We start from the raw sequence: 21609 nt of genomic DNA on the forward strand, positions 1-21609 counted from the left end.
AGGATGATCAGAGGGCTGGAGCACCTCTCCTATGAGGACAGACTGAAAGAGTTGGGGCTGTTCAGTCTGGAGAAGAGAAGGCTCTGAGAAGACCTTATTGTGGCCTTCTGTATCTTAAGGGGGCTACAAGAAAGCTGGGGAGGGACTTTTCAGGATATCAGGTAGCAATAGGACTAGTGGGAATGGAATAAAACTGGAAGTGGGTAGATTCAGATTGGATGTTAGGAAGATTTTCACTATGAGGGGGGTGAGATACTGGAACAAGTTGCCCAGGGAGGTGGTAGAAGCCCCATTCCTGGAGATTTTTAAGGCCAGGATGGATGTGGCTCTGAGCAACCTGATCCTTACCAAACCAGTTTTAGCAGATTCTTAGCAGTGGTTAACAAATCAACCAACCAACCAGGGACTATGCAACTGGGTTTATGTTGCTGAAATGAATGGAAAAATCTTTGTCTGTCTTGGTCAGAAGTCAGTATTTTTAAAAAAGGAATAATTTTAGAAAACAAAATAAATGTATGTGGATAGTGTTGAAGGTTACTCAGTTAGTTCTTCCTTTAGCTTCAGCATTCAGCCCAGGGTCCCAGTGTTGTGCTTTTTATTATTCTTAATGTCTTTCTCCTTTCTTAAAGTGTTGCTGGAAAAGTTTTAGGCCTGCTAACAAAAACCTAACAATGCTGATCACCTTTCTAAGAACTTAGGGAGGCTGTTTCACTCAGGAGACACACTGCCTATGCCCAATATGGTGACACACAAAGCACAGGAAACGGGAGCTCCTTGGCATCTGTCTCTTGGTGTTTTCTGCAGCTCATTCATCCAAAGGGCAGTGGTCACAGGTAGGTGTAAAAGCTGAGTCAGCAGCCTGTGGCAACCGGGTTCACAAAAGAATCTCAGTAAGGACATGAAGCCTCTGTGTGCTCAGGAGGCTCCGAGTCTTTGATAACGTGAAGAGGGGTTATACTGTAGAGGTAAAAAGACAGCGGGAGGAAGAAGACTCAGAAAAGTCACTATTCCTATTACTGAAAATCCAGTTGTGGCAATTGTGACTCTCTTGGACACGGCATCTTGCATCACGTGGCACATTTCTGGCCCTTGACCCGGAGTGTGAGACTGGACACCTGCTGCGGTCTTACCAAGCACAACTTCCCAGAGTGGCAGTGCAGGGATCCTGAACTGGCAGTACTGTCCTGCCTGCTCCTCCACTTACTCTGTGTTGCATCAGGATTCATCTGGCTTTTGGTTTGGAGATTAGACATATTTTTCCCTCAAAGGCTCTGTTCCATGCTTACCCCAGGTCAGCATGACTGTGGGGCCAACAGTCATTAAAGATCTATGCAAACTATACTTTTTTTTAAAAAAAAAAAAAAAAGCAAATCAGATTAAAAACAGTCAAGGGCAGATGCCCTTGGCAAGTCATATTGTATAGTAGCCTCTCCTCTTGTGCTGACTTGTCAGTATTCTTGCTTTCCCCAAAGAATTCTTCCTTTGTTCACAACCCCGAGTTTCACTTTCATTTCTCTTTAAGCACTTGAGTTTCATTTCCCTTTCCACATTATCTTTTCTTGCTGCAACCTCCCACAACTACTGAAATACTTTTAAGTCCACTTGGAATATCTTTGTCGTCTTTGTGCTTTCTCATGCTATTTCTTTTTTGTATTTTTTCCCCCTAGCTTTACTTCTTTGAAATGTTTGTCTTGACTGCCATAGTTTAAACCATTAAGAAAGGGGAAATTAAGAAAGGCTGAGTTAAGCAGGTTCTTAAGCTTGTTTGTAGGAACTAAGTATTGGCTTAGGAGCTATCACAAATAGTGATGGGCTTAAGTATTTTCTGGATTTGGAGAGTGTACATTCAACCACTACCCTCATGCATGTGCAATTTATCTAACCTTTGTAGATTTATGAATGGATCAGCAGACTTTTTCTGTTATTGCTCTCCTTCCCTTTCCCCAGATTATTTTTTCACTCTCTGTGGTACTGTTTGGAACTATGTTACATTTTATTTGAATCACATATTGAAGTAGGAAATGTTATTTCAAACATTCAGATCATTGCAATTCTGATCCTTCAGAGAGAAACCTCAAGCCTTGTTTCTGTGCTTCCATGATTCCAGCTTGGTATATCCCCTAAGACAGTCACAAATAATTTTTTATTTGAAAAAAAGCCATGATGACAATATCACAAGAACTGCTGTAATTCTAGAATTACTACTTCATAATGATAATGTAAGAAAATTGTCCTGGGGCATTATGAGAGCTGCTTTAACTAATAACTGTAGGGGTCTGGAATAATTCACAGGTGGAGCCAGCACCTATCCAGCAAACAGCATAGAATAAAAGATAAATTTGGTTTATACCTACAAGTTAGTCTTTTAATTTTTAAAACCCAATTGCTGCATATATATAAAAATGCAGGATATGCTTTAGTCCATAATTGCTATTCAAGACTGCTCTGGTGCAAATGAGTGATATGTGTAAGATTATTATTTACTGAGTTGTTTAATAAGCAGTTCTTGCGTTGTACCATGCTTGATTTCTGGACAGACAGATAAGGGCAACTCATCATTGGCAACTTATACTTTGTTGCAGTAAGCATGCATAACTGTAATTAAATCACATTTTATTCTTCACTCTGTTGTTCTGGAAGCCACAGGCTTGATTCTGTTTCCAGATATGCTGTCTTTATATAAATGTACAGGAACCAAAGCAAGGAGCATTGCAACTTTCTTACTTCTTAGGAGTACTGTTTAATCTTGAAACTGTAGGTTCTTCATAGTAGTGGACTACAACAGCTGAGAACAAAACCAGGAATGAGAATGAAGCAAGCCTGCCATTTCACGATAGACTACCCCCAAGCCATTTCGCTATACATTTTCCTGTATTATTCCCTATATTCCCCTGCTATAAAACAGCTGGTAGAAAGCCACATGATACTTTAACAACAGTAATTAAAAATGAGAAATCTTACAGTAATAACAGTTTCAATTGCATTAGAAATGTAAAAGCCTGTAGGAGCAATGCTTCTGTAATCAGCATTGTTACACCCATGATACGTCTTTAAGCCGGGTCCTGTCAGCTATGGGTAAATCCAAATGCCTTTGCACACCAATGCCTAATAATCATCAGTGAACCATATCTCAGGAAAATCTTTTTAGCTAGGAGACAGGAACGTTTGTTCCCCGCTTGGTCTCAGCTGAACTGCTGAGCTGTTTCTATTTGCATGCGTAGTTGAACGAATTAGGCGAACGTGAAGCTGAGCCAGGCCGCTGGCAGCGACGAACTGCGGGGCGAGCGAACGCGACTTCGTGCCCCGCGTCCCAGCGCTGCGGCCGGGGACGCTGCCCAGCTCAGCCCCCACGGCCTGCGGTCAAGCACGGCCACGTTCCAGTTAGTAAGAGATGAGCAACTGCCCTGCTCCAGAAGCCCACGGCCATTGCTCTCAGCAAGGAACCATCTGAGCATGGGCGGCAGCGAGACCGCGGAGGAGGCAGCCTCCGCCTTTTCACGAGCTTGGCGCCGGTGCCTGCCGTGCGGCGGACAGGACCCCAACCCCGGCTACCCCACCCGTAGTCAGGCAGAGTGGGGGTGGGGTACTGCCGTAGGCCCAGGCGCAGCACCACGACGCTCGCAGCCACCCGGCAGGAGCCCCAGCTGCGGGCGCCGCGCACGTTGGCAGGCGCGCTGACGTCACGGTGCCGATAGGCGAAGGGGAACCCAGGACCGCCCCCTCTCGGCCGCGTCCTCCTACCCTACCCCCCCGCCAGCAGCTCGGGCCGCAAGAGACAACGGCCGCCTCTGTCGCTGCGCGCGCAGGCTGCCGGGGACGGGGGGGGAGGGGAAAGTGCTGCGAGAGCCGCAGCCGCCGCCGCCGCCGCGAGCGAGACCCGCCCTTCCCCCACCCACCCTCTCGCCCGCCCGCCCACTCCCCACGCGCGCACACGCCTGGGCTGTTGCCTCTGCGCGCGCCTCTTCCGCGCCGGCAGCATGAGCGGCTCCCCCTAACCGCCGGCCGCGCCGCGTCCCGGCCCCATCCCCGCCGCCAGGTCGGGTCCCGTCCCGGAGCCGGACCCCATCGGATGCTCGCGTCCCTCCTGTGCTGAGGATGCTGAAGATGAAGCTGCCCCTGAAGCAGACGAGTCATAAGGCGGCGGCGGTGGAAGAGGCGGCGGTGGCAGCAGCATCAGCTGCCGCCGCCGCGGGGCTGGGGCTGAAGGAGGCCGGCGGTGCCCTGGACTGTCATCTCCAGCTGCAGCAGGTGCCCCGGGCGCCGGCCCGCGGGGGCGCCGCTGCGGGGAGGGGGTGCGGGCTGGAGAGGCCGAGCCAGCTGCACGGCTTAGGGCCAGGGCCTGGGCCTGGGCCTGGCCCGCCGCCCCCCCCTGCCGCACTCGCTGCTCCGGGCTGTGGCGGGCCTGGCGCGGCGGCGGCCCGTACCGACAAGGAGACGGTGTACGAGTGGTTCGGGCTGGTGCTGGGCTCGGCGCAACGGCTGGAGTTCATGGTGGGGCTGCTCGACCTGTGTAACCCATTAGAGCTACGGTTCCTGGGCTCCTGCCTGGAAGACCTGGCCCGCAAGGACTACCATTGCCTCCGTGACTCGGAGGCGAAGGCAAACGGGCTCAGCGACCCTGGACAGCTAGGTGATTTCCGTGACCCGGCCGTGCGCTCTAAGCTCATCGTCTACCTGGCCCTCCTGGGCTCCGAGAACCGCGAGGCCGCTGGTCGCCTCCACCGCCTCCTGCCCCAGGTGGACTCCATCCTGCAGAGCTGCCCGGCGCGGCGGCCCCAAGTGGGCGCTGCCGAGGAGGAGGGGGCCGAGGAAGAGGACATGGTGGTGATGATGGACGGAACTGGAGAAAACGGGCAGGCCAGCCTCCCCGCCACCCAGGGCCTGGGTTTCGGCGCTCAGGAGGAGCTGCTCCTGCTCTTCACCATGGCTTCGCTGCACCCGGCATTTTCCTTCCACCAGCGGGTCACCCTGCGGGAGCATCTGGAGCGGCTTCGGAGGGCCTTATGTGGGGACCAGGAAGAGGAAGGCTTCGGTCGCCACCAAGCCCAGGTAACGCCGCGTCCTGGTCTCTTCCCGCTGCGCCATCTCATCAGGCGGTATCCTCCTCCTCTTTCACCCACTCCCGATTTTGTAGGGGCTGAGGGCGGCCGTTTGCCTTTCCCTGAAGCCCCCCGGTGGCCCCTCCCATCTTGCTGCTTTGCTTTTCCTGTTGTTCCCCCTAGCCTCAAGGCAGCGTAGGCCCCGGCCACCTCGACAGGCAGCTGCAGGGTGCAGAGTACTGCTACGGCTTGACTTGTATGCTGCAGGCTACTGACAAAGTTGTATGATGCAGAAGCGCGAGTGATAACTTGACTAAACTTGTAAAAATAATAATGCTAGACAAAAAACATATGGCCTAAGAAAGCGCTCTCTAGGGGCTTTAATAGTTTTTATATGTAACCTGCTCTATCCTCTGCCCCTCAAAATGAGAGGTTTGGTCAAAGAGAGAGGCAGCAGTCGGGAGCCAGCGCCTCTTAAGACTTGTTCTCTGAAAAGCCATGATCAGTAACGTGGCTGAAGACGTTTGGGGAGGAATGGTAATCCTTCTACCAAAACAGAAAATTAAAATGTCACAACTGGAGCTTCTGTTCAGAGGAAAGCCGATTTTTCTGTGTGGCTGTCAGGAAAGATCTTGAACACAGATGTGCCACTTGTTGCTAGAAGGTGGCAGTTACCAGGAATGAAGACTTACAGCGAGTGGCATGAAGCATTCTCCGGTGCAGCAGCTATGTTTAAGCAAAGGTTTTCCTCTAGTGCCATTCATAGCCTCTTTCTTAATGAGTGTTGTCTTTAAAATCTGCCCCATATTTATGCAACCAAGTCATCGCCTTGGAGCTCTGCAGTTTTTGGTCTATAGATGGCACGCAAAGGGGAAGAGAGGGCTGGAAGATAGGTGTTTATAATGCTAGTCAGCAGAACGTAGCACGTTTTCATCAAATACTTCACAGAAAAAGGTACACAGCAGTGAGTGTTGCAGTTTGGAGATTTTGTTTCTAAGCTTTCTTGCAGTGCTATCCAGTTCAGCCACTCCTAAGAAAGTATTCTATGTTGCCTGCCATACAAAAGGAATGGCTCCTTTTTCTATTTGTTAAAGCTGGAATATGTTCATAAGGAGTACTCAGGGGAGACAGTGGTGAATTTCTAAGCTTTCAAATACATTAAGTAAATACTTGCATCATTTGAGGGCTAAAGCACATTTGGCAGATCATAAACTAGTGGATGTACTGTAAAAGGTGTTTATTTTGGCTCATTCTTGCATCAAATGTAGCAGTATCCCAAAACGAGCCTTAGAAGTCCATCCTTCAGTGGGACAAGATCAAGTTGCAGGAAGTGGTAAGAAGACTGGACACCGTTCTTACTGCATTTAAAGTGCTAATAACTGGAAACGTACTTCATGCCTGAAACTAACATGAAGTTGTAGGAGCTATGTCCCACCAAATGCATTAGATCAGGGTCTCATGAGCTAATGGAATTGAAGTCAGTTTTGTGTAGCTTTCTGGCTTCAGCCTTCCAAGTTGTGGTGTTTTTGTTTACTCGGGGAATGCTGAGAGGCCTGAGTCAGCTTAGCTGAACATGCACATCACTTACTCCCTAGTCCACACAAGACTGAAGTGGTATCTTTTCTAGGCTGACAGCGAACAGGGGGATCAGTGGGTTTCTTTGTAGTAGTTCACATTCAGGGGGGGATGGCGAGATCCTCGCAGATAAGACCCTACAGGAAATGGAGTTAGTAGCACAGTTGAAGACTTCCTTGGCAAAATGCAGCTGCAGTTGTCAGGTGTTCACAGGCTTTTTGTCCTCCTTTAATCGTTGTAATACAGCTGCCGTCAGGGCTCTGCATTAGTGAACTAAAACGGTTCGTAAAGAGCTCTGAATTTGTCTTTGGCAGGCCTCGGGTCAGAATGGCTGAGCTCTCCCTCTGTCGCTGTAACCCGCGCTGTGGCCATGTAGCCAGCAGCCCTGCAGCACAAGCAGCTTCCCCGCTGGCCCGTGCCAGGTTCACGGTGTCCTGCACCTTTCCCGCCCGCCCCGGCCAGGTACGTGTTCCCTGGCCACCTTGCTGCCGCGAATCACGGCGGCAGGGCAAGCGCACGGAGCAGGCAGTTCCTGTCACGTTTTGCAATGGCTGCAGCTGGAAGAAGGATTTGAGCTTTATCCTTCACCGTTAAATAGGGACAGCTACTTTTTGCAAAGGAGGACGGGATAAAGGAAGGGGGAAGGGACACCCCAGCCCCGAGAGCACCGTAGTGGCCCGGAGGTCTCTCGCCTTTTCCGGCCTGAGAGCGGCCGGAGGAGGAGGGGGTAACCTCTCGCTTTGTTTGCGGGGAGGATCGATCATGGCGCCTCCCCCGTGAGAGCGCAGCCTCTGTCCCAGTCCGCCCTTCCGCCGCCGTGCTGCTCACGGCGAAAGGGTTCGTTCCAGATGAGACCTCTCCCCAGGCAAGGATACGGCGGCTAATGGTCACCGCTGCCTCCCGCCCCTATTGAAGATGGCGGCGGCGGAACTTGTGCTCCTGGTCACGTGTCCGTAGGGCGCTTTCCTCGCGGAGGAAGCGCCCTGTGTTTCATAACGGGAAGGGGCTCGGCCGGGCCGCGCTGACGCAGCGACGCGTGGGCCCAATCACACGCCGGTCCCGCCGCTGCCGGGGATGGCGGGGGCTTGCGGTCCCAGCCGCCCAATGGCAGGGCGGTGTGCCGGCGCGTGCTGCCCGACGCGCGGGCCTGCAGCGCCCTTAGTGCCCTGTCGGCCTTGCGGCCCCCAGCCCCACCCGATCAGCCTTGCGGCCGTGCCGCGCCCGCGTCCGTCGCGGCGCTGCTGCGGCAGCTCTTTCCTCTAGCGCCCGGGGTTCCGCAGGCCTTGTCTGGAAGTGCTTGTGGGGGTTGAAGCCTAGGTCGTGGGAGGGAAGGCTTTGCCGCAAGCGCGGCCTGTCTTGAGAAGGGCTGTGGTGTGCCAATTTACCAAGCAGATAAACCACAAGAGAACTTCGTGCTTAGAGGCTGCTAGCTCAGATCTAGTCTTCCCTTCCTTAAAACTCCCACACTTTTGCAGCTTACCCCTTCTGAACAGTCTGAAGATGGTAGGACAGCTGCTGTTCACATGACCTGTGGAATAATGTGTATTTATGGCAGACGATGGTGTAAAAACGACCTACAGAGGTGATGGAGTTCACACCTGGATTTGAGCCAGGTAGTTCCTTAAGGTTAGAGTCTGAATTCCTAAGGGCAAGGACTATGTTACTAAATATATCATATCTGACAAAATGTCTTGTATTGAGGTTTCAAGGAGCTATCAGATTGGGCTGTAATGAGCAGCAGAACTGGAAAAGTTTACCTGCAAAGAATGTGTGTGACTTACTAGAACATAAAGCAGTGTCCTTTTTCTCATGATTGGGTTTGGATCTGTGTAGTCTGATAAGACTGAGCTCACATTAAAGTTGTTTCTTTTTGGTCCATTTTAATGATCCTTTAAGAACTCAACATTTCTTAGTGATACATTTTAACAGATTTAGCTGGAAATGGCTGGAAAGACAAACGATTATAAGAGATGGGACTATTGAAGTGGGATGGACAGAAGTAGGATTGCTTTATAATTGCATAAATTTCGTTTCTTTAAGAAACTATTCTGAAGTATTTATTTTCATTTTATACTATTTGCAAGTTTTAAAATGAAGATGTACTTGCTGATAATGTTTTTTTAGAAAAAAAGTAATGAGTTTTTTAAGCTGTGCCAAATATGAATTTTAAATCTAAAACTGAAGTATAAGAACAAATCAGCAGCATTCACATCTGTAGTCCTAAAACAAGTGCAAAGAGTCTGCTGATACCACTATATATTGGTTTAAGTAACAGAACATGTAGGTTAATTCTTGTGTTGATTGTATTTGTTTTAGTAAGTGCATCAGTATCAAAACTGTTTGACTTACTTGCTTATCTTGCTCCATCCAATTCAAGATCTGAGATCAAAATGCCTATATACTGAAGGAGATCTGAATATGAGCTAATGTTATAAATGTGGCTTGCATTAGACACTGGAACATTTAATCAGGCATACTTAAGAGTAATAGAACTAAGGTTCTGTTGAAATAAGCAATCTCCTGGAGATAATTGTTTGCTGAATAGTATTATAATTAGGTGGCTGGAGGATTCTTTACAGAAAAATTCACTACTTAAAAATAAAGGGAAGGTTTCTGTTTACAGAGTGTTTTTCTTAGTAGGTTTCTATTTATAACATATTTCATCTGCAAATTACAAGAGCGCTTTTATAATTGATCTTCAGTGACTTGCCCACAGACAAGGTAGAAGAACTTAATTTTAGAATCTTAAAAGCTCCATCGGTGAGAACAAAAATACAGACAATCCCATTCTGAAGCTGTAGTGTACTCTTTTCAGTGTCATGGAGTTGAGTGTAAGGAAAGGTCTGTCTCCAGAGGTTAAAAAAAAATGTCATTTTATTTTTGGTAAAGATCTTTTAAAATATGTTACGTTCCAGAAAAATATAAATGTTTTTCGTATATTGATGTAAAAAGTATTCCAGTTCCCTCTGAACCTAATGCCCTCATCTGTGAACCATAATTTCTCAGAGTTGAAACAGTTCTTAAGGATTGCCAAAAACGTTACTAGAAGTTTTCTGGAAAGGAATTCATAGTTAGATAAAAGACTTTGCCTAAAATGAAAGACTTCTGTTTAAACATATGTGTTAGTGCTCCTGGAAATTGTGGAGTAAACTTTGAGTGCTCTCAGTTATTTGAGTCACTTAGTTCTAAATACAAATTGTTAGGACAAGACAAACATGCAGCCTTGCTCAGTCCCTTTATACCAGGGTTAATGAGCCTCTTGCTGTTTTCATGCCAGTTTCTTCTCTCATTTACTAAATGAGCATGGAGGACGTTGAAAATACACTCATGACTTCCTAATGCTTGCACTTAGATTACTGTTGTTAAGCTATAATCTGATGTTGATTTATTCGTAGATAGTGCAGTCTTGCTGGGCTTGGAGTGCCAAGGACTCTCATCTCAAGAGCTGCAGAAAAGGATGCAGACAGTAGCAGTAAGATGGCTGTATTTATGAAACCACTGAAGTCTGTAGGGTTCAGTTTACTTAAGTCTCTGTCACCTCATTTACCTGCCAGTATCTGCATCTAGCCATGGCTGTCCCAGAAAACACTGCCATTGATTCTCCGTTAACTACAGTTAATACTAAATGTTTACTTTTCCTTCAAGACTTGGCGAATTTCTGTAGTATCCTTCAACTTTAAGGGCTTATGTTTAGAAAACTGAACTTGCGGAAGACAAGCTCGGAGATCTACCTAAAAACTACATCCCTTCATGAGCTTCTTACCTTTCCTCAACCTCTTTTCCTTGCAGGGAGAAAGAAGTAAAATAGCAAAAGGGGATCTAATGCCTTAGGAAGTGTCTTAAGAGTAAGATAAGAACACAACAAAGATTTTCTGTTATTCAGAACTGCCGTACAAGAAGCATTACTTTCTAAAGCATGCTGCTTAGACCGCTTGGGTTCAAGAAATGGACAAAATGACACGTTACCCTCCACTGGTAGTTAGAAATAGTAATGAGCATGTCTTCTCAGTAGTAGTTGTACTCCAGTGAACCACTCTTAAGGGGCAAAAGTGCTTTAAATCACTATCAGCCATTGTGAGAATAATTTTTTTTTATTGTCAGTCTGAACTAATACATAGAAGTAATATCCTTTTTATTCACTAAACAGACAATTGTAACAATACTGAAATTATGCCAAGTTGTTGGGTGAGCAACCAACTGGCAATGCACTAACATCTAAACAGTTGCATTTCTGCCTTTAGCTTGAAGGTTTTTATTTTGTCATGGGCTATCTGGGTTGGACTGAAGCTGTGAGGTCTAGTCAAGTTAAAATCTCAGATGTGCATGAAACTTAGGTAATGTACGTGCTGGGTTTCTAGCAAACACAATGTATGGTATTCCCCAGTACTGTAAATCATTGCTAACACATCTGGTACTTCCAAGTTGAATACGGCAGGCCTTGATAGCTGAAGTTGTCAGTGCTGCCTAAGAGTTTGATATGCCCTTTGTTTCAAAATTGTCATGATTTTACTGTGCTCCAATTTAGTGAATATCTGATTGCTGAAGCTGTCATGTGGTGTGTTTTTCCTTCCTCAATTAGCTGGTATTTTTTCAAAAGGTTTCTGTCTCCCTCATAGGAACCTCCAATGTCACTCAGTATTAGCCCTTCAGACTGCCTTGACTTCCAGTCACTTGCATGCTAGAGGTGTCTGCTCTGACAGTGCCCTTGTATTTTAGTTAATTGTGAGTATTTGATGTAGGACTGTCAAGGTAGCTAATACCAAATGTGAAAAGTTGTAAAGCAGCTTAGGATAGGATCTGGAGCTGGCACAGAAACAACCCTCGCATGCTTTAAGCTGTAAGGTAAAGCTATGTCTGCCCTGAATTACCCTACTGTCTCCCTCATGCATTCCACTAGGTATAGTGAAAGCTACCATTCACAGAATACACATAGTCCATATTGCTGGTTTGATATTAGGACTTAAATACAGTTTGAACTGTTTTGCAGTTTGGAGGCAGCCTTCAAATGTGGATGTAGTTTGCCTGGTACAGAAGGCTGCTGTGGACAGAAGAGTAACCATTCTAGAATTATCTGCAAAAAGATTTGAACACTATTTTATAAAGATTATTTCATGTGCAAGGTGAGAAGCAGTTTTCCAGTATTAGGACATGTAGCAGCAATTTTTAATGCCTCTTTGACATGAGCTGATCACAATACATATTTGAATAAATTCTGTATCTGTACCTCTTGTCTAAAATCTGCTTAGAATTTCTTTGACTTCTTAACTAGCAATTACTTATTTGAATAGACTGCAATTTATTTTTCCATTAATCAAAACAAATAGCCTGACTTTAAGTGTGATTTGGTTTAGATCCATTTGTGAGCTTAAAAAGTAACTGATGAGGTGGAAGCCTGAGCTTGTTCCTTAAAATGAGTGAGGCTCTGCTGTCAGCTCTTAACACTGCTTTCAGAGGTGGAAAAAGACATCTTATAAAAGTAAAACAAATGGAATATTTAGAGAGCCTCTGTCAGAGTTAATCCAGATGCCTGTTGTATGCAGTGTGGAAGAAAGGTGTCAAAGCTGGTTTTGGCAGAATGTGTGGCTATAGTTTAAGGAAGACCTTACCTCTGCCAGAGAGCTGACATTGATCTTCGCTAGAAATCTTGGTTCAGTTATTTGATTTCACGTCAGGAAGGCATTCGCTCTTACACGAAAACATGTGCTAAACTTGCTAGCTTATGTAGTTTGGACACAGCCAGTTAAGCATAGTAGTAGTGCATTTTTTGGACAGTCTTAAAGGAATCACAGTTTTAACAGGGTAATTTTATTGCTCAGATGCCAACAGCTTTGTGAATAGTGCATGACCAGGAGTTAACACTTAAAAAGTGAAGTGCTTGGGTTTGTTTGTGTCCACAGTTGTTGAGAAATGTCTGACAAAACAGTATCTATGGGAATGTTGAGAGGATCTGAGAGTGGCTCTCACCAGGACATGCTTGTGGGTTATTAAAGCTAAACTTGAATATTTGCTGAAGCTGTTAAAATAGTGTTTTGATCAGTTAAGTGTGTTGACATTATTGAATGACCAAGGCCTGGTGTGAATTTTATCTTGAGGAAACAAAGCATGCTTTATGTTTGAAATCCGATTGTTTTGAAACCTGAAATTGGTAATGCTCAGTGTACAGCACAAATTGTATGCTGATAGGTGGAACAGCTAAAATGTCCTTTGGTTCCTCAGACCATTGGTAATGCTGTCGAGAGGTACATAGGTGGTCACTGGCTAATTGTGTACTGCTGTTAATGTGAATGTTCGCAGTCAGTATGCCCACAGCAGGCTTGCTGCCTGTCTACTTACTGGGTCTTAATGGAATTGAATGTATTGTTAGGAGTTGCCATGGTTTGTAACCACACTCTAGATGATATAAAGCTAGAGTAGTAAGATGAAGCCAGTTGTTTAGATGTCAAATCTGAAGGATTTCAGTGAAGAATTGACAAACTGCAAGAGGATTTTGATGTATTTTTGCCAGTTCTGGACTTTCTCATTCTGGTCCACTTGTGACAGTCTTGGGGTCCTCTGTAGCAAACAAGATAACTAATCCTGGCCACTATTGCACAAATCCCCAGGGGGAAAAAAAAATCACACATTCTGGTACTTTCCTGGAATCTTAATGCTTCTGTATTCACAAATAAGAGTACTGTCTGAAGATGTATATACTTTTCCCTCTATTTATCTTTTATGAAGGTCTTTCAGTGGAGCAATACTCCTCAGCCTGAATGAGAGGAACAAGCTTTTACCTTTCAGGATCCATCTACTCCAGAAATTATCCCTTTTCTTCCAGGAGTTTTTTTTTTTTATGGACCTACTAATAAAATGTGTATTTATTTACCATCTAGTTTTCATGCAGACCAGTTTCTAAATATTTGGTGTCTTGAACGTCTTTTATTTTTATTTTATAGTTTGTTTTGGAAGATTTTCCAAGAAACCTACCTTCTGGTTTTGCTTCCAGTGCTTAATAAAAAAACCCAGTATTTGGTTGATTGGCTGTGCTAAACAGAGAACCACCTTCTGTTCCACTCCACTTGACTGCTGTTGCTGCCATGAATATGGTATTTGCATATTGATGGCAGTTAGGTACTTACTAAGCTCATATATTATGCTGCTTGTTACAGGTAAACTGAGGTGCATGAATTAAAATAGAATCATAGAATTGTTCTGGTTGGAAAAGACCTCTGAGATCATTGAGTCCAAATGTCAACCTAATGCCACTGTAGCCATTAAACCACATCCCAAAGTGCCATGTCTATACATTTTTTTCCTAACACCTCCTAGAACAGCCTATTCCACCACCTCCCTTTTCCAATACCTTACTACTCTTTCAGTAAAGAAACTTTTCCTAATACTCAGTCTAAACCTGCCCTGGCACACTTTTAGGCCATTTCCTCTTGCTCTGTCACCTGATACTAGGGAGAAGAGACTGATCTCCACCTTCCTACAAGCTCCTTTCAGGTAGCTGTAGAAAGCAAGAAAATCTCCCCACATCCTCCTCTCTGCAGACTGAACAATTCCGGTTCTCTCAGCTGCTCTTCAAAAGGCTTGTTCTCTAGACCCTTCACCAGCTTCATTGCACTTTTTTGGACACACTTCAGCAACTCAATGTCCTTCTTCTATTGAGGGGCCCAAAGCTGAACACAATATTCAATGTGCAGCCTCACCAATGCTGAGTGCAGGGGCACAAACCACACCCCTGCTCTGGCTGGTCACACTATTCCTGGTACAGGCTAGGGTGATGTCAGCCTTCTTGGTCATTTGTGCACACTGCTGGCTGTCAACCAGCACCCCCAGGTCCTTTTCTGTCAGGCAGCTTTCCAACCACTCTGTCCCAAGCCTGTAGCACTCTGTAGGGTTGTTGTGACCCATGTGCAGAACCCAGCACTTGGCTTTGTTAAACCTTATACAATTGACTCCAGCCCATCAATCCAGCCTGTCCAGATCCTTTGTGAAGCCTTCCTCCCTTCTAAGCACACTGCCACCCAGTTTAGTGTCATCTGCAAACTTGGTGAGGGTCCACTCAAGCCCCTTGTCCAGATCATTGATAAAGATACTAAGCAAGACTGGCCTCAGTACTGAGTCCTGGGGAACACCACTAGTGACTGGCCAACAAATGGATTTAACTCCATTCTCCACCATTCTTTGGGCCCAGCCATCCAGTGAGCTTTTAACCCAGCAAAGTGTCCACCCATTCAAGCTGTGTGTGCAGCCAGTTTCTCCTGTGTTTGGCTAGGATATCCTTTGGGCAAGGTGGGATCCTGGAGGATGCATATTCCAGACTGCAGCCTGATTGTGAGCCCTTTCTACCAAGTGACCTGGAAGAACATCTTTCAATGGGGCCCTGAGCAGTGACAAATTAATTTGAATAAATTAAACAGGAGATTGTGCATGCAGTAGCCCATGGGCCAGTCTGGGCAGGGCAAGATACTACAAAATTTTTCTACACCATAGCCAGGAAGACTGGTCCTACCTGGAGCTTTTGGCAGAGAGCAGCCAAGGAGACTTAGGATTTTGGAGTCGGGGGTAAAAAGGATGTGAAGCCAACTACACTCCAATTGAAAAAGAGATATTGGCAGCACGTGAAGGAGTTTGAGCTGCCTCGGAAGTAGTTGGTACTGAAGCACAGCTCTTCCTGGCGTCCTGACTGCCAGTCCTGGGCTGGATGTTCAGAGGGTGGATTTCTTATGTGCACCATGTGACTGATACCCCATGGACTAAGTGGGTTTCACTGAAACAGGCTCGAATAGGAAGCCTGAGCTGCCCAGGAATCTTAGAAATGATCACAAAGACTTTGGGATGTCACAAGAGCAGGATAACGAGAAGTGATGTGCCCTATTCACTGATGGGTTCCGCACATTGTGGGAAAACATCAAAGGTGGAGGGTTGCTGTGTGGAGTCCTGCATGACAAGTTGCTGAAGGAAAAGATGAATTGAGTCAGTTTGTGTGGAGGCAATGGCTGAAGTATAAACATGGAAAGGCTTCTCAGATTGACTACATCACACTCCCACAAACCCACCAAGACATCCCACCCATCCATGGGGGATTGCTTTTGTCCAAGGACCTAGGTGTGTCATGGGTGATGCATTAGGATCAGGTGGAGTGATCTAATTTAGGGTGAGAACAGCCAGTGAATTAAATTGTATGATATTAATTGTGAAACAGCTCTGCCAAGCATGATCTAGATGATGCAGAATAAGAGATGGGTAATGTCCTGGGTTCAGGTAGGACTGGGTTAATTTTCCTCACAAGGAGTTGGGAGGAGCTATAGCCAGCTGAACCAGCCTGTGGGGTATTTGATACCATACCGATGGTGATGCTATCATATATCTATATATATAAGGGGAAGTCTGGCAGGCAGGTTTTTTATTAGTCCCTTTATATATTACTTCATTAGTGTAATTGTTCTTCCTGTTGCTTACTTTATATTGTTCTGTTAAACTCTCCTTATCTCAACGCACAGCATTTTGCATTTGCTCCTGACTCTCTTTCCCATCCCACTGCGGGGTGGGGAGGCAGTTGTGTGACTGCCTGTGTGGGGCTCAGCTGCTAGCTGGGCTTAACCCACAGCAATAGATTAATGCAGGTATTTACTGGTAGCTTCCAGGAGTTCATACTTCTTTGTGACTGTATCTTTTTAAGGCAATCTGTAATTTCTTCGAGGCATAGAATTACTCTGTTCAGCCAGCAAAAACAGTTTTCTCTAAAGTCGTGGGATGTTGTAAAACATTTCTGAATTTTTGCTTGATTGGTCAGTTTGTATTTTTAACAAAATCTAGTCACTGAAGGGCACACAAATTGGTATATTAATGTTTTATCTTAATTTGGGAAAAATTCTATAGGGAAAACACTTGAAGTCTGTACTGATCTGTACTTTTCTCCAATTTATCATTAGCCTAGTTTGTTCTTTCTTTAGTTCCTTAGTTATGTTACTTGTGTTGTATGATTTCCTGTTCTGTTCCTCCTTATGTGCTGTATTAAGAAGTACTAATTCTTGACATACAGTTTTTAAATCTGCATGCAGATGTGGAGAGAGATAAGCTTTGTCTGTCCATTTCTTTATGGAAGAAAAGGTGTTGCACCTGGTTACATTCTGAATGTTTAGTTAGTTAGAGGTGCATGGATTTAGCTATTAGCATCATATGTCCTGGTAGACTCCAGTTATTCATTATTTCCTGTATAAAAGAGGTGGTAGCCTGAAGATAATTCATGGCATGAATATAATTGATAAGAATATGTTTAGACCTCAGTGAGTGGATGACTTCAAGATGAGTAACTGAAAGAGTTCATTCTAACAGTATATTAGGACTGAAGTTCTGAGCTAATGATTGTGAATTGTACAGCTTGAGGTACTCCAAAAGCACATGATCATGTGTCCCATTCTGCTGTGGTTTTAAAATATCAGTGAACACTGAAGGTTAATAAATGGAGAAGTGGCTAATGACCCACCTTTTTGCTGCTGTCAAGAACATAGTTGGTTTTTTTCTTTTTTGGTAGAATAACAAAGAACTTTTTTGTTGTCGATATCTGCTGTTTATAGCAAGCTTTGATGACATGCATTCTATTAAAACACTTTCTTTCCTTTTTTCTCAATTTAGAATGACTTTTCCCGTAGTGACTGCATGTCAGGTAATGAGACCAGTTTGCTAGAACGAACCACAGCACCTCATGATGGAATACCAATGGCTTCCCACAGAGCTCAGCGAGAAGGTATGTTGTCTGAAGTTTCTTTTGGCAAGCACTTTAAGGTTTCTCGGAATGCTAAACTATGAGAAATCTTGTATCTGTCTTGCTGCTCATCTGAATGAGAAACAGTGGTAATTGCTAAATATATCTTCTCTGCTGCCTACTTGGTATTTTCTTTATTATAACAAATTGTCATTCTTGCTAGCTGCTAACTACTAGTGTCTGCATGCATGAAACTTGATTGCAAGGGGGCTTCCTCTTGACAAACGAGGTGGTATTTGGGAGAAAGAAAATGTAATGTGATTGTACTATGGTGTTTAGGTTGTTTGTCCTTTTAAGTAAAACTGAACATGAGGATACTGTGAAACAGTAGATAGCTTTTGCTACTTGATTCAATTGTATTTGGTTAGTCTTAAAAACAAACAAAGGAAGAAACTCTTTCAGGAGGTTTTATAGAAGTGGTAGTTTGAAGAAGTGAGGGGCTTTCCATGGAGGTTTTGACACTGTTGGAGAGAATGAGAACAACGCTTCAGAGAATAGACAGAAGTGTTCTGTGCAATTGTCAGCATGGTTTCTTCTCTTGGAATAAATGAATATTCTTGAAAAGAGGTTTATTCTTAGCCTTTATTCTCCAACAAGATTAGCAAATTAGTTGTGTACTCAAAATTCGTCTACACTATCATGCAGATAGTGAAGAGCTGGCAATCTTGAGAAAATTCTCTACTGTGGAGATTTAATTATGCTTTGAAGGTAGGCAATTTGAGAGTTTCAGTTCCTTGCAAAAAAACCCACAGAAAGAAAATTGTAGCTTACAGACAACAAACTTGTTTCAGATCTGTCTAGAGTTCAGAGTGTTCATATTCACAAATTATAAACAGAAAAAGGAGACTTTCTTTATCAACGCTCTTCAATTAAGTAACAGCACAGAAAAGTTGAATACTTGCACTTAGTGACGAACTTAAATGCTTCTCAGAGTTTGTATTATCCTGATTAGAAATTGCAGTCAAAGATAAGAATAATTTTACTACATTTGCTGTGTAGGTATGTGATAGAAAGATAGATTTAGAAATCTTCACTACACTTAGGATGGAAGTGATGTCATGCAGACATGCTTGACTTAAGTTCTCCTGAATTCATGCGTTGTGTCCATAATGGATGTAGAGGTGTAACATGTTTCCCTGGCTTGAGCTTGCATATTCAAATATTTGTTCTGGGGCTAGCTATCTAGAATATTTAAAATAAGATTGTGGAAACAGAATTTTTAAAGTGATCTGCTGAAGCTGTGAAACTAAAACTGTGCAGCAACATCCCTGTACTTACCTATAGTACCACTTGTTACAAGGAAGCATGCAACAGCAACAGAAAGAAGTTAAGGAAGCTGAAGCTACTGCAGTGTGTAATAAAATTTCTTTATGCTTGAGGGCAAATACATTGAGCATTGAGAACATTCAATAGTTTAAAAGTCTCATTAGAAAAGAATCTTGTCTTTGCTTGTTAATTGTGTTAGTTTCCATAATAACATGCTAAATATATGTATGTAATGAAATGCAGTTTAAACAGCTGTTCTCAGTTGCAGTTGTGGGAGTCAACTTTTTAATTAATTTATGAGTATCAACTCAGCTGATGGCATCACTTTTAACACAGGCTATTAAGAAACTCGACTGCACCAAAACTCATGCCATAGTCCCTTTTATAACAAACAGGTTACCTGGTTTTTCTACTAGGCAGGTAAAAATTAAGGTTACTAAACATTTGTCTTTTCATGGTTATATTGATCTATGTCATTGTCTGGCATCCTTAGCTCATCTCAGATTTATTTGTAATAATTAATATTCATTAATAAAAATGAATTGATTATCTAATGCTCTAACTCCAGGTAGAGGGTTACAGCCAGTTTAGAGCAGCACACTCAGTACTTGTCAGTCTTTCCACTTAAAAAACTGGAAGCTGTAACACTATCACTAGGTGTATATGTTGTCTTATTACTCTTTTAAGGAAATTTGCAGTACCTGGTTCTCTTAGAAATGGTATCTTTGTTGGAAAAGATAATTTGCGTAACTTCAAAAAAATTAATCAAAGGTGTTTAAATTAGATGAAATTGTAACCAGCTGATCTTCAAGAAGAGGCTTTGTAACATATGCTTGTAGGAGGTTGATTTTAAATTACTTTAAAAATTATTGCTATGAGTAATTCCCAATATATCCCATATAAACATGCAATTAAAAATTGAAAGGAAAATTTTAGGTGGTAACACCATCCACCTCCTCTCCCCAAAGCCTAAAAAAGCTTCAAAAGTATTGGAAGGAAGCATTGATGGTGTAGGGGTGGTTGAAGTGGGTTTTTTAAATCAAATTTTTACATATAGAAATGTATTCATGCTTGTAAAGGAATAGAATTCTGTTGATTTCTTATTACAGAATAGAAAAAAATGACAAAAATGATCCTGGCTATGTAAGGATTTTTAATACGGAGTAGGCTCCGGACCCTGAAAGCCATACGATGATGCTACTGACAAAGTCACAGGCAGAACTTTTCTATTGCTGAGTACAGCAGACTATGGGGAAGGAGTGTTAAAGTAGCTAGTACATGAAAGCACCTTTCTTCCATGCGAGTTATCTTCAATTTAATGATGCTCTTTACAGTACAATTGTAGTAGCCTTCTGCTTCGTCTCTGCATTTGCTGTTCGCTAACACTCATTTCTGTCTTCTTCAGGCCTTCCCCAAGGGTTTCCTTCCACCTAAGTGCCTTTCAGAAATGTGGTTCTTCTGCCTTAGTTTACTCTCATTACTACTGATGTTTCAGAAATTTGGATGTGGAAGGCACTGGCTTTTATCAGCACTTGTGACTTCTTGGAGTAAAGACACAATTTGACTTCTTTTTGTTGTCTTTTCACTGATAGTGGTTATATTGTTGTATTTTTGTGACTTTTGGTCTAAATAAGCTTTTGGGTAATGCACAAATTCTCATGGTCTGCCATGAAGGAATTGTGGTCAGGCCAGAGAAAGACTTTGTAGAGAACAAGATTCCATCTGCCACCTGCAGTTTGTTAAAATAAAATATCATCTGAGAAAGAGTGGAGTTGTGTGAGTCAGTAAATAGCCTACAGTCATTCTCAAAGTGGTTAGATATATTTTCAAACTGTCATTTTGGCATGTACAATAAGGTGTTTTTCTTTCAGCTGTACACATTGAGAAGATAACCCTGAAAGGAGTACCAAGAAAAAGGGCTGATAAACACTTGGAGTACACATTCAAAGTAAGCAAATATCTTCCATTCAGTATTTTAAAATAATAGTCTTCATGATATCTGTGTATTGTACATATTTACAGCTTGTTTCCAATACCTGCTCAGAAGGCCATTTTGAATTAAATCAGTCTTCAGAGATTCTTGGAATTATTCTAGAATTCTTTTGGATTCTGTGTGCAGATCAGTTGTTTTATGTAATTGTGGGTGTAAGTTGGGAAGGTGTAAAACACGAAGCATAGCCAGGTGTGTGACATTACATCAGAAAATTTGCCTTTTGCTAACTTGGGGTAAGCATTACTTGAGTGTCACGGGAGAACAGTTCTTGTGTCTTGTTCAACATCTTTGTTGGTGACATGGACAGAGGCATTGAGTGCACCCTCAGCAAGTCTGCTGATGACACCAAGCTGTGTGGTGCAGCAGACAGGCTGGAGGGAAGGGATCCATCCAGAGGGACCTAGACAGGCTGGAGAGGTGGGCACAAGCCAGCCTCATGAGGTTCAACAAGACCAAGGGCAGGGTCCTGCATCTGGGTCGAGGCAATCCCAAGCACAAATCCAGGCTGGGCAGGGACTGGCTGGAAAGCAGCCCTGAGGAGAAGGACTTGGGGGTGCTGGTGGATGAGAAGCTCAACATGAGCTGTCAATGTGCACTTGCAGCCCAGAAAGCCAACCAGAGCCTGGGCTGCATCAAGAGAAGTGTGACCAGCAGGTCAAGGGAGGTGATTCTCCCCCTCTGCTCAGCTCTGGTGAGACCCCACCTGGAGTACTGCATCCAGTTCTGGAGCCCCTATTATAAGAGGGATATGGACATGCTGAAGAGAAGGGCCACCAGGATGATCAGGGGGCTGGAGCACCTCTCCTATGAGGACAGACTGAAAGAGTTGGAGCTGTTCAGTCTGGAGAAGAGAAGGCTCCGAGGTGACCTTACTGTGACCTTCCAGTATCTGAAGGGAGCCTACAAGAAAGCTGGGGAGGGACTTTTTTAGGATCTCAGGTAGTGATAGGACTGGGGGGAATGGAATAAAGCTGGAAGTGTGG

At 44.1% G+C, this 21609-nt stretch overlaps 1 protein-coding gene across 1 annotated transcript in view; it reads left to right on the forward strand.

Moving 5' to 3' along the window:
• Window positions 1-4473: 4473 nt before the first annotated feature.
• ZCCHC2 (zinc finger CCHC-type containing 2) overlaps window positions 4474-21609 on the forward strand; it is a 43661-nt gene continuing 26525 nt past the window's right edge. The window contains exons 1-3 of the mRNA XM_054381531.1: window positions 4474-5049; window positions 17238-17349; window positions 20505-20581. Of these exons, the coding sequence (XP_054237506.1) occupies window positions 4489-5049; window positions 17238-17349; window positions 20505-20581 (750 nt within the window). The 5' untranslated portion in view covers window positions 4474-4488. The remainder of the gene's footprint in view (window positions 5050-17237; window positions 17350-20504; window positions 20582-21609) is intronic.

The sequence above is a fragment of the Indicator indicator genome, chromosome 6 (genome assembly GCF_027791375.1).
Source record: "Indicator indicator isolate 239-I01 chromosome 6, UM_Iind_1.1, whole genome shotgun sequence".
NCBI classification, from domain to species: domain Eukaryota; kingdom Metazoa; phylum Chordata; class Aves; order Piciformes; family Indicatoridae; genus Indicator; species Indicator indicator.